Source organism: Centroberyx affinis, unplaced genomic scaffold, assembly GCF_046629955.1.
Source record: "Centroberyx affinis isolate AG114_WGS23_722 - 3 ecotype Tasmania unplaced genomic scaffold, CSIRO-AGI_Caff_v1 ptg004593l_1, whole genome shotgun sequence".
NCBI classification, from domain to species: Eukaryota; Metazoa; Chordata; class Actinopteri; order Beryciformes; family Berycidae; genus Centroberyx; species Centroberyx affinis.
This window is the reverse complement of record NW_027282210.1, coordinates 230,503-243,591: the sequence shown is the minus strand read 5'-3', so window position 1 is coordinate 243,591 and position 13,089 is coordinate 230,503. Positions and strand designations below refer to the sequence as shown.

The 13,089-nt window shown below is 42.5% G+C and overlaps 2 protein-coding genes across 8 annotated transcripts in view; both read right to left on the bottom strand.

Annotated features, from left to right (window-relative positions):
- The window catches only part of tfeb (transcription factor EB), a 32,673-nt gene extending 27,236 nt beyond the window's left edge, over window positions 1–5,437 (bottom strand). For both annotated transcript variants that reach the window (XM_071544501.1, XM_071544502.1), the window contains exon 1: window positions 5,231–5,437. The gene's annotated coding sequence lies outside the window, so the exon portion shown is untranslated. The remainder of the gene's footprint in view (window positions 1–5,230) is intronic.
- A 1,271-nt stretch (window positions 5,438–6,708) lies between these two features.
- Window positions 6,709–13,080, bottom strand: tmem183a (transmembrane protein 183A). 6 transcript variants are annotated; one of them, XM_071544492.1, is made up of 8 exons: window positions 12,893–13,080; window positions 11,881–11,970; window positions 11,545–11,720; window positions 11,180–11,334; window positions 10,122–10,302; window positions 9,720–9,800; window positions 8,733–8,891; window positions 6,709–8,572 (listed from the first exon to the last, which is right to left on the bottom strand). In XM_071544492.1, exons 1-8 carry the CDS (start codon window positions 12,954–12,956, stop codon window positions 8,387–8,389), a joined length of 1,092 nt encoding a protein of 363 aa, XP_071400593.1. In that variant the 5' UTR covers window positions 12,957–13,080; the 3' UTR covers window positions 6,709–8,386. The 6 variants fall into 6 exon arrangements, with proteins under 6 accessions (XP_071400593.1, XP_071400591.1, XP_071400592.1 ...); XM_071544490.1 differs by having other exon boundaries at window positions 11,180–11,336; window positions 11,550–11,720; XM_071544491.1 differs by having other exon boundaries at window positions 8,733–8,888; window positions 11,180–11,336; window positions 11,550–11,720.
- Between the last annotated feature and the right edge of the window lie 9 nt (window positions 13,081–13,089).

The window sequence follows — 13,089 nt, the reverse complement described above, 5'->3', positions numbered from 1 at the left end:
CAGCATTACTAATCCTGGCAGATAAGTGCTGTGCTGAGACTGTGCAAGGAGTGAAGAGTGCTGAGCTAATGCTATCTACTGGGGAGGGAGCATCAAATCAGCACTTCAGCTAAGAGATGATATCACACAGGTTGAAATAACTGAGAAATCCCCACTCAGACACTCACACTCTCTTGATATAAAACTGTTGAAACTTGAGTCCCTCTGCAAAAAGTATCAATCTTAACAAGTATCCAAAGTATACAAAACATCTATGTTAAGCTTATTTAAGTCAGTATTGAGTCTCAAAATCTAATTTTCCTTCAAATAAGTGAAAAAACATCTGTGAATGGGGTGTGATGATTTCATATGTTCCCAATGCAACTCAGCTTGTTCAATTTTTTTAATCAAGTAAGATTATCTTGATACTAGCAGAATGATCTTCCTTATTTTGATATTTCACAATATTTGAACTATTGTCACTTTCTGGAAAATTATTGGAACAAGTGAAACTACATTGGAAGCATGTGAAACTAACTCACATTAATTTTTGTTTTGAGGAAAACAAGGTTTCAAACTGAGATGTTTTTGCATTGCAGTCATTGTAGCTTCATAAGTTGAGGAAGGATATTGGGAAAGGTAAGCTTTCTTCATGCACATCAAGTATAAATCTGTGATATTTGTTGGCTGTGAGAGCCAGAGGTGCAGTGGAGAAGAAATGCAAACTAGAGATGAACCCTACGGTTCATACCAACAAACAAAATGTCCAAAACACATATCAGGGCTTCTGTAGTGCATACTTGACAGATGTAGCTGAGACAATACAGACTACACCAGACTGCAGCCTGTCAGTCAAAAGAGGATGTGAGACACTGGAACGGGGCTAACATGAGGAAGTGGAGTCACACATTTAACACACGCCCAAAAGGTCCCGCCCACGCTCACCTCTGTCAGATCATGTGCCATGTTGTCACCTATCACATGACAAGTTATCATTCCCTTGGTTTTCAAGAAAAAGTCCAAACTTTAAAGACAAAAACATATGGTTTATTAAAAGGGAAATCCTTTATACTACATACACTTCCTCATACAACACATTTCCCTGGTGCAGTCATGAGGCGGAGAGAAAACTGTGTCCTGGTCATGGGAGATCTGCCCATATGGCAAACGGATGAAGCTGTGTTTACACACACCTGATGCTCTTTCACACTAGAGTACATCCATTGAACCTGCGTGTGTGTGTGTGCGTGCGTATGTGGATGCCTCTGTTTACCTGAAGGAAATTAACCCCATCGCCATCACTTACAAGCGGACATGAGTCCAATGAGGCTGAAGATATGACCCACACACACTTTTCCATACACACAGCAAACAGGATACAATGGCCGCACTAATATGTGCACTGTGACAAGATGATCAGGTTCTATGGCTCACACACTCAAACACACACACACACACATACACACAAACACACACACACACACACACACACACACACACACACAAACCAGGGAATAGGATTGCTGCAATATTGCCAGTGGTTGGTTAATTATAACTTGGAATCAGAACAACAAGTAGGTTAGTTATCAATCCAGAATGGCCAACTCTCCAGTGAGGTTTTGGTTCTTGAAACCCGACACTGTTTTCCCTTGCTGGCCAACTGAGTGGAGAGCAGCTGTGCTATTGGAGAGAGAGTGCGATCAGTCAGTCTGGCTTCACCGCTGCTCTACATATTGGCCGCTGACCTCTGACCTCGCTGACAGTGACCTCACAGCTCAGTGTGTTTACTGACCCCTGACCCTTCGCACTGAGTACACTCTGTTACCCCGCTGACTGCTCCACTTGCATCTGTCCCATTCTGAAACACCCTACCATGCTCTACACCCTTGTAGCTCACTGGGTTTGAGAGAGAGAGAGAGAGAGAGAGAGAGAGAGAGAGAGAGTTATTTTAAATCAGGTTGCACATTTACAGAGAGAGGAAAAAGAGGCTGAGGTCTAAACAAGCCAAGCACTGTACAGTCCCTTTCAAACGCTGGGTGACTGGGTCACTCTGACAAAACAATGGAGTCTTCAACCCAATGTAACCCAGAAACTTCACATTGTTATTTTTCCTCACAAAATTGTTTATGTCCAAATGTATTCTTATCAATAAGATTGTCTGAGACCATGATATTAGCTGGCTGTCAGACATAGATAAACTTCTATGGGGCATTAGATAGGGATTTAGTTAATTGGCTTTCTGAGTAAATTTTATAAAGATGCCAAAAGATATTTATTAAGATTATTAATTATGAGACAATAATTTGCTGGAATAGCATCATTAACATGTTGTAGTACTGCATTACAACATTACAGTTACAACAATACTATTTGTGTAGCAATGGTTTGGTAAAAGGTAGGTCTATCCTGATTCAGTTAAGCAATATAAATGTTTTTCATTCACCTCTACACACGAGAAAGAAAGAAAGAGAGAGAGAGAGAGAGAGAGAGAGAGAGAGAGAGAGAGAGAGAGAGAGAGAGAGAGGCATTATTTGTGTCTTGCCAGGAGAATGGAAAGTCAGAATTAACCTTGCTGTGACATGGCTGTTGTTCAACAACCTCACACACTACAATTCAGCCCAGATTATGGGAATAAAACACTCATCCCCTTAGTACTTCCCACAAACATTCCCACAACAGCACATTCACTGTGCATTTGTCTGTGTATGTGTATGTGTGTGTATGTGTATATCTATTGAAGCCTCACATATTATTCTGTGGCATCAAAACAAACACACAGTATTTCCTCTGACCTCCAGCTGTACCTGTTCCCATTCAGGTGCGTATCTGCGCGTGTGTGTGTGTGTGTGTGTGTCCTAGTGACAACAGAGAAGAATCTTCTATAACGATGCTGTGTATCAGTAACAGCCAGCAACAGTTGAGATACAAGAGATGAGGTGGGACTTCTGTCGTCGTTCAGTGGCATATCCCTTTCTGTCTGTCTATCTGTCTGTCTGTCTGTCTGTCTCTCATACCAAACCCAGCTGGAGTGCATGCATTATCCAAATACACAGTGGATCAGAGTGTGATTGACCTTGATGAACTTGTGTGACTGCCTAGCAAAGCTCAGTTTACTGGAAATGATTTGAGGCAAAGCAGGCCTAAAGGAATTGCTCACGTCCTCCTTTCTCACGTATTTCCACCCACAGATTGCTCCTGCATCTCAATATATTATTTTCCAGTGGTTATAAACTGTTGTTCCTCCCATGATGATTATGGAATACAATCAACCTTCCAAAATCCATATCATAATTAATCATAGTGGCCTAGTTTACTGAGATAGTAGTATAGTTCATTCTCAAGGCTGAACTCCACATTTTCTATTTCTGGTGAGTCACTTTATGTATTGTCACAATAGTGTGTGTCAGAGACACAACATGGTCAGCATTAGATTAGCAGTCATGGGAATGTCTAGAGCACATTTCTTAAAAATGAACTGAGAATGAAAGTAGACAAGTCAAATTAAGAACAAAACCAGAGGCATGAAGGTTGAGCAATCATCAGTTACGGTCTATCAGACCAGTTGACCCTTCTGCTCCTCTGGCCTTTGAACGTTATTGTGTTCTCTGGAGAATGGTATGGATGATCAGAGAGGCAGGGCAGAGAGGTCAGGGAGCAGGGTCATATGTCAAGCAGTGTGTTGGTGTGACGTGAGGTGGTGTACACATTCTAATGTGACACACACTTGTTGGACAGCCTTCAGGCCTCACAGTGGATTGTTATTGGGAAGTTAAAATCAGACCTGTTACTGAGCCATGAGTTGAAGAGACCCAAATTAGTCATTTCACAAAGCACCGAGTCATTATGCCATGACAAATTTTCATCATCATCAACAGCACTCTCATTAAACTACATAAATATGTATTGATTTTTATCAATATTTCAGTCCTGGCAAAAATTAGCAGGACCACCCGTATGAAAAAGAGACATAGTGATTCTGTAATAACATCTAGATGGATACTATACAAATATCAGTTAGACCATATCCCATAATAAAACCACAGAGGATAAATAAAAACAAACAAACCACAAAGTAGGATAAGGTCAGTCTAAATTCACCATTGAACAGAGACATACTGTCCTTACAGGAAAATTATATTGATTTTTCATTAGGGTGTGAGTAATTGCGCAATAGGCATAACAAATGCTTCCCTTCCCTCCGCTCCACACACACACATACACATACACACACACACACACACACACACACACTAATACACACAGTATGTAAATAAAGCCCACTCTGCAGAGATGGGGCGAGGGGGGCAGTAATGGCTGGTGGTGCCTACTGTGCCTTCATTATCTTTGTGTTGGCTCCATGCAGGGCTTTCCAGCAAAGTTCTCGTTACATAAGCAGGGTATTACAGTCACATTTTATACATAGCAGCATACCCCGGCTGAGGTGTCGTTACTGATACAAGCTTGGCTCCTGCCCTTCGCTGCAACTTGGTAATCAAGCAGTCGCTCATAAATGGCAAGAGGGCCAGCAGATACTCACTGTTGACAGTAAAGGGGCGAAAACAGCGCATTATGGTCTAGCGCAGTGGTTCCCAAAGTGGAACCACTAGGGGAACCTCGAGGAGGGTCTCCAACATTTCAATTCATTCGTTTGAATCACTGGACAATGACACACTGGGCATGAGCACAGTGATAAAATATATAAGGACACCTATTTCGATCATAGTTTTCACTGTACAAGTTCCCATCTATAAATAGTACTATTCAATACAAAATCAGAACCAACAATGAAAATCATCTCACATGGGGTTAATGGGGAGAATATCTGCTCATATGGGGATTCGTGATCTAATGCTGGTGCGGACATGAAAAAGTTTGGGAACCTCGACCTGGTGTAGCCTATAGGCGCGCAGAGCGCATGTCTATGTAATGCAGAAAACGTATTTTAAGCTGATATTAAGCAATCACAGCAACTTTGGACTGTGAACTGCAAAATCAGAAACCGAGACTATGCAAATATGCCCGAGGATATGCAATAAATATGCCTTTAATCACTTAAAGACAACTAAAACTGTTCCGACTTCTGCGCGTTTTGTCTGTCCTTAAATGTATCTGTCTGTAAACTCTCGTGGACAAATAATAAAACTGCGTGCAAAAGCGAGGAATCCCCAAAAACTTTGATGCGGGTTTTTCCAGGGGTGGCTGTAGTTTAGGAGGTGTTGAATTTCAGTGGTTGTGGTGAAATATCACTTACCCGATCTGAAGGTCAGACAGAACGAAGTAAGGAGTCAGGTTCAGGAAAAGTGTGCGCCCAGTCCTCTCGTGCGCACTGATAATACCAACACTGCCAGGAACTGTCAGAGGAGAAGTCGTTGGAAAAGTCAAAGGGCTTTTACGTGTCTTTATAGTTTCACACACTGCTACGGTACACACCACTGCTGGCACTTCGCTGGCTAATTTGTTTTCGTTTTGTCCGTCGAGATGTTGTCACAACTCGGAGCGTCTGCGGTCACCTGTGCCTGTGTGCGCACAGTGACAACTCGGGCCACCAATGACAACGCGCACAGGGTTTATGGGAAGTGTAGTTTTCGTAGGCCCTCAACGGACTCCGCGGTATTTTCAGGCAATGACGTGATGCCTGTTGACTGCAATGGGTGCTTTAACAGGTCCTGTGTCACCAAAATACCTCCAGCAACAACACGACAAGAGGGACGGCGTCTGCTTTCCCGTTTTACTCGACACTTGTGAGGTGCTTTTCTCAGTCTAGTCTCACGTGTCTGGTAGTTTGTATGTGCAGGTTTGAGTGTGGGCTAGGATAGTGGAGGGGTCATAAAACTAGGTCCATCTTGATCTGAGAAACGCAGCAGCTGTCAGGTTTGAGTATCAGACTAGGGCCATCTTTGATTTCTCTATCACCCACTGATTGTTGCCATGACTGACTGCTTCTGTCTTTTTATTATAAAGCACTGATAATGCATTGCAGGTATGCATGTGTAGACAGAATACTTACTAAACCGTCTTTGTTAGCCTGACTTCTGACTGTTGCCGGTCAGGCTGTTGGTGGTTCAGACAGGGACCAGATTCTCCAGAATTTAATAGATTTGACTTTGACTTTAGAGAAAAACATGTTCTAAAGAACAAGTACACAAATAGCTTGTAAGACAAGCATTCATATATGCATGCATTGAATAAGAGGTGGTGGAGGTGGTTAGATGATCCAGTGATCCTTACAGCCAAGACATCAGGAGCAGTGTGTTCCTGTTCGGTCTCACCAGGTCTGTGCTGAGGTTGATTATCCCAACAATGATCCATATATTGTATGCAACCCATGATGTGAACATCGAGAAACAGTACCATAGCCAGATCAGGGCCACCAGGATCCACCCCAAGAGCTACATCTAGAGAGTGGGGGGGTTGTTGGCACGTGCCTGGTGGCTGAGCCACCAACTTGACCAGCCTGAAAAGACAAACATGGAGCCATCTTACGGGCCCACCATCTGTAAGGTGAAGGGTGGATGCTTGGTATAATGCAAACCTAGCAGACAGGGTGAAGGAAACCACCTTTGGATATGTGGAAGATGGACATTCTCAGATATTCTAACTTCCAAGTAATGTTCAACACAGGTAATACCCTGTCAGACCACAAGAGGGAAGCACACACAAAAGTAAATGTCAATATACACTCACTGAGCACTTTATTAGGAACACCTTAGTAATACTGGGTAGGTATCAGCTTTCAGCTCAATGTCAACCAGCTACCAAAGTGCCATCCGCCTCAAGGTTCGCTGTGTTGCATTCTGAGATGCTTTTCTGCTCACCACAGTTGTAACTGTTACTGTCACCTTTCTGTCAGCTCAAACAAGTCTGGCTATTCTCCTCTGACCTCTCTCATCAACAGCATTTCCGTCCACAGAACTGACGCTCACTGGATGTTTTTTGTTTTTCGCACCATTCTGTGTAAACTCTAGAGACTGTTGTGCGTGAAATCCCAGGAGATCAGCAGTTTCAGAAATACTCAAACCAGCCCGTCTGACACCAACAGCCATGCCACAGTCAAAGTCACTGAGATCACATTTTTTCCCCATTCTGATGCTTGATGTGAACATGAACTGAAGCTGCTGACCTGTATCTGCATGATCTTATGCATTGCACTGCTGCCACATGATTGGCTGAATGGATAAGTGCATGAATAAACAGGTGTACAGGTGTTCCTAAGTGCTCAGTGAGTGTATAGTAGGTATGACCTGCAGTATACATTCCCAGTCTGTAATATAAGACAGGTATCCGTTTGAATGGGCAGTTTCAGTTTTTATTTCAGTGCAGTAAGTTTGTTTATCAGTGGAAGTCACATCTGCTAATATTACACCACATGCTAAAACAATCTCCATCTGCTGCTAGCCAGAAAAATTCAGCTGCCCTCTGCTTTAGGCTACTGCCCATCAACTACTTTTTTTTTTTCTTCAAGTCTAACTGATCATTCAAAAGAAAAGCTGCTTTTTTCCCTTCACGATACATGAATATGTACAAACCAAGTTAAATGATGTTGACCTCATCTGATGGAATAAAAACGGACAAACAGATGTCAGTGACTCATCTCCCCATCTGTAGCACATAATCAAGCACGTGATTGGCATTATTCTACTCACATTCAATACACATAGGACTGACAACTTTAAATAGAGAGATCCAATGCCAATGTCACGCCTTTTAGCTATTCAAAGTCTAGACTGAGATCCCAGAAGTGGCAGTAGAGAAGCACAGGGCTCAAATACTCAGCAATGAGACAACTGAGGTCAACCAAGAAGTTTTTGGCCAAGAAAAACCTAATCAATGAAAGTAAAAGGAACAATGCTCATATCAGCAGATGAGTGGATGTTGTTTGAGGTAAATAATCTCTTTGGCCCCTTCAATCTAGAGCATTAATACTCACATAGAACATAGATCAAATTAAATACATAAAAAACACATGGTTTTAAAAGGATATTAAAACCTAGTTGATGCAGCTTATACAACATTCAATATAACGCAAAATCAAGTTATTTTAGAGTAATCTCCCAGTGAGCAGAAAACAAATTAAGGGAGGACAGTGAAAATGTTCCACCCTGTTAATCCATGAGTTTCCAAAACTCTCCTGACAAGAAAATGAGTTATTCATATAGGTTGTACGTGCAATAATGTTGAAGGTGTAGGAGAATTGGACTTCTAATTCTTCTTATGAAGCTGTTACCTCCTAATATACGAGTGTGTTTTTAGAGGAGGATGGGCTGCTGAAGCTAAGTGCTGTCAGAGTTCTGGGTATCCGGGTCAATCTAGGGGCTGGGTGGTGCTGTGGAAATAAAAGGTTCTAGAACAGAACAGCAGGGTTCTCGGTGTGACGGTCTGCTGCAGTGGGAAACAAGAGGGCTGGGCTCTAAGTGCAGGGGGAGGAGGGATACTGTGGATGCCACCAGTCCATGAGCCTCACACTGTGTACGGGATCTAGCACCACCTGGGTCCCACCCTGCTCCCCTCTCTTCCTCCCCCGCTGGAGCGGCGAGTCCTGGAACACCAGACGGACGCGGTGGTGCCGCATGTCTGTGCTAACGTTGATTGTGAACTAGGGGAAAGGCAGAGACGGACCAACAGGGATTAGGAGAGGAGAAAAAAAGACCTAGGACCTAGGCCTTATTAACACAGGTAAGCTACTCGATAACAGTTGTAAATAGGTCACCAAAAACACACAGAGTTAGAGCTAAACCCAGAGTTAATGTACTAACCAGGGTGAGGGTCATGCCCATGACCCCAGGGGTGAAGTCAATGAAGTTGAGGGTGGTGACCTGGAGCAGGTAGCAGTCAGAGTCTGGGTTGGTGTGGACGTCTTCGTACTGCCTGGGCATGCATAGGAACTTGGCACTGCCATTCTTACTGTGCTCCTGCTGAGAGGGAGGTGATCAGACATACACACATACACAGATAATTATGGCAGCAGTGGGCACTATACTATCAGTAGGGCTGGGTACTGAAGGTTAGTACTTTTTTGGCACCAACTGAAGGTCGCTACTACCGAGTATCGAAACATGTTGAGGTAAATAGTGCCAACTTTGAATACTTTTGCATTGTTCTGGTGCAGCCAATCTCTAACCACGAGAAACTTGCACAGCACTGAAATGACTTGGTGCAGGTGACTCTGCTTTTAGCAATCTATCCAACACTAGCTAAAACAGAGCTTGCACCGGTTTAAGTAGACATTGCTCATTTTTCTAGCTTCATTGTCTTGCCTAGCCCGACGAGTCAGACCCATGGAATGTTACACAAGCTGCACCTCCCATCAGGTCTGACATCTATGCATTGGCTAATTACAAAATACATCTCCCAGCGAAAACCAGTGCTTGCAGTCTCTTTGATTTAACGGGATGGTGTGTGTGTGTAGGTCATGTCTTTCTACCCTCAATATATTTCCGATGATGTAAACACAACGAAGTATGGGGAAAAGCCGATTTTCTGCGTGTTTCTGCACTAGCTAAGATCTTTCCCCACTGTAAACGGAACTGAACTTCAAAATGAAAGCCCCCCGGTATGCTGCGCTTACTCACTTTGCTTTTCCCTACAATAAAGTCGCTTTGCCTCATGAAAAGTACCGAAAAAAGTATTGATTTGGCACCAGTATCGGCTCTCAAGTTACCCAAGATACCCAGCCCTAACTATGAAATAAAAGCTATGATCTTTGGAAAGAAATGTGGTTGATTTTTGGAGAGGCCATTTACCTGCTTTATAAACTTAAAGTTGAACTCCCACATGGCCTCTGGCCGAGTCCCTGACACTTTTTTGACCCCAAACAGCAAACACTGCAACAGGAGAAATGCAGCATACAAAATATACATTTTTAATAATAATTAAAACAATACACTTCCTGTCCCAAGGAAAAAAGTTGCATATTGTAGCTTTAATCTTTAGGATCAGAAATACATGTACATCCAATTTTAGCATTCAAAAGAATTTCAAAATCAAAAGTTGGCAGTTTAAACTTGGGCTTCTTATACATCTTTTGCTGTGAGATACAAATCAGATGTGTCTCCAGTAAAAACAAAGAAAAAATACTTATCCCTCCCTATCCCTATACTTAGATGTTTGACTACACATCGCATTCATCAATTCTGTCTGTTTACCTTGGAGTTGAGCAAGGTTGTGGGCGTAGATTCTGGCAGGGCGGGAATTTTGGAGACACGCAAGCTGAATGGCTCGTACAAATGGAAGAGGGAGCGAATCACACAGGCCCGCAGACAGCGCATCCTGTCAATAGAGTCAGGCTGCAGACGAAACGGCAGATCGGCGTCTATGTTGTAGTGTCTGTGGAGGAGACAGATTGAAAGATAGGGGAAAAAGAAAAGGTTAAATATACAATACAATATTACTTTGTTTGTTTATGGAATTTTACGCAACATTTCCTACTTTCACACTGACTGCTGAGGATGGACAAGGTCCTGCATTTGAAGTAATCATGAATAAATGTAAAGGTCTGTAAATGTCTTTTGTCGTTCTAAGCAGTTTGTTTTACATTTGTACTGTTCAAAATGAAAAACTGATCATAATGGACCAATATTTTGATTAATGACGCGGTGGGAAAGTTGGGAAAAGAATGTTTTGCATTAAAATGAATACTCATTCAAGAATCTATGTTCACATATCCATAACTGATATACTCAAACATCTCCCAGAGTGAGGCTTTGAGTGACCCTATAGAAGCTGGGGTATGGTGGTGGGCAAAGGTTTTTGGCAGGTCCACTAGTTCTGGGTCTGGAGTCAATCATTCAGTCGTCCATGTATTCCACACTCAAACAAATGACTCTGGGATAGAGTACATCAATCAACTGAAATCCCATTGAAATGCATTGTTATTACTGCCTTCAATCCATTGTTTCACTGTTTTCTGTCTTACATTAAACAAAGCCAGCAGTTGGGCCCTTAAGCACCTCAAGTGGCACTATATTGGCATTCCAGATTGAGCCTTGAAGTGAAGGTGATCCCTCTTAAAATAGGCCAAGAAGAATGCCACTGCTGGATTGACCTCATACAACTTGGAGCATGTTGGTGGGAAGACAAAAGGAAAACAAAAGAAGCTCTTCTGTACCAATACTTTTGCTACTGACTGCATACAAATGAGGGTTCACCATGACCCATACTGCCAAGCAGAAAGGCCAACAGACAAGAGAGGGCCAGAACCCACCTTCTGTAGAGCCTGGTCCAGAAGGCTGCGGTGCAGGTGACAGTCCAGGCATTTCTGCAGATTAGAGAAAATCTGCACACATCCTCAGGCCGAATATAGGAAGACAGCACCAACCAAATATCCACTGGATACTCTCCCCCTTCACTGCTCTCACTCTCTGCGGAGACCAACACACAAACATCAGAGCAAATGCCACCAGTTAGAAAACAGTGTGTCAAGAGGAATGACTGGTGCTATATCGGAGAGCAGAGCTAACCGCCTCTGATTTGAACAAAAAATTGTTGATCCCTCCACCATGGATGACCATAGATGACTAGGATTTGCACTGGGATGAACAAGTGCATATCCTAAAAGATGTGACGAACAATACCTTTTCTCCTCTTGTTTTTCTTCTTGCGGGCCACTTTAGTTTCATTTCCTCCATCTTCTTCAGGGTCTAGGTCATCACTGCTCTCCAAGGCATCTTCTGTGACGCTCACTGCAGATGAGAGGACCTCCTGTACGGCACCCTGAGATGCTTCCAGGCCGCAGAGTAATTTCACTGAAACACACAGTTAAGCACCTGGGTCACCTTTCCAGACAGAGCTGATTGACCCTTTAATCTCAGTCCAGTGCTATCTACATGGAAATGGCAGAGTGGAAGAGAGGGACTTAAGAAACTGCATTTTCCTGCAAAACACAGTATATCATCATCATTTTACCTTCTTTTTCAACTGCATTCGCAACAGCCTTTTTCACCCGTCCAGATTTCACAACGGCTGGATCAGCATTGGCATAATCAGCAACTGTCACTAGGAAAGATAAAAGAAAAAGATGATGATTATACAGTGCTATCATCACTTCACCTGCAATCGTTTCTGTGTGCCAGTGGAGTGTGAGAAATGATTTGACTTTTTAACAACTCATGAAAGAGTCTTTTAAATTATATGAAAACAAGGATTCATGTACCACTTAACTCTAAATTGATGTGCCACTGGCTCTCTCTAACTAAAGAGAAATATGTATTTAAAAGAAAAAGGACTGTAGCAAGTGCTCATAGATCCAATATAACATGAGAATCAAGTAAATTATTATTATCATTTATAAATACATTATTATTATGCAACTGCACATATATCTAAACAACAGTGTATCAATTAATAACGAAAAGGGTGAAGATCAAAAACGGATTCCCGGTTTATTTACTTATTTATACAATTCATGAACGACCATAATAAACAATAACAAAATGTCCAACAAAAACAGCTTCTGCTCTAGCCCATCATGAGTAAACTGATCTTGGAGTTACCAAGGGGAGGGGTGGGGGTTTACAAAAAAGCGTCTAAATAACTTTTCTAGTCACTTAATACATTTGATTATTTCATAGTGGTAATATATCAACAGATACAGCAATAAAACAGATAATGTTTAACATTGTTATGTGCCATAAAGGGCCGAGAGTCAGCAGGTTTTCATTCGAGCTAAACACTAGGCAAAGTTATACCAGCTAATTTCACTGATTAGCACACCTCCAAACAGAGAGGAGGAACTAATTAATGAAATCACCTGGTGTAGTCTTTTGCCGCTTTTCCACCGCATGGTTGGACTGAAAACCTGCAGACTCTCGGCCCTTTATGGCACATGACTGCCCATCCCTGACCTATATAATACTTCCATGGCAGCACCAGTAGGCGGGCTAGCTTGCTGGCTAACCTAAACGTTAACATTTCCTACCTGATTCTGAACAGACGTCCCCGGCCCTAAACTTCAGCCGTTTTCGGTTCCCTTTCTTGGGCATGACGATATCAATGATCCGTGGACACTTAACGGGGCTGTGAGTCCTGCCATGTCTCTATGACAAGCAGAGGTAAAGAGAAAAAGAGAAAATTGACAGAGAAGTTGAAAAATGTTCCTCCAGGATCTTCAGCCAT

Excerpts from the sequence above, each read along its gene's own strand:
- tmem183a (XM_071544492.1), bottom strand. The coding sequence starts at position 12,956 with ATGCCCAAGAAAGGGAACCGAAAACGGCTGAAGTTTAGGGCCGGGGAC. Across the intron at positions 11,971-12,892 it reads GGACGTCTGTTCAGAATCAG|TGACAGTTGCTGATTATGCC; the intron begins GTAGGAAATGTT and ends TATCTTTCCTAG. Across the intron at positions 8,573-8,732 it reads TGGGCATGACCCTCACCCTG|TTCACAATCAACGTTAGCAC; the intron begins GTTAGTACATTA and ends CCTTTCCCCTAG.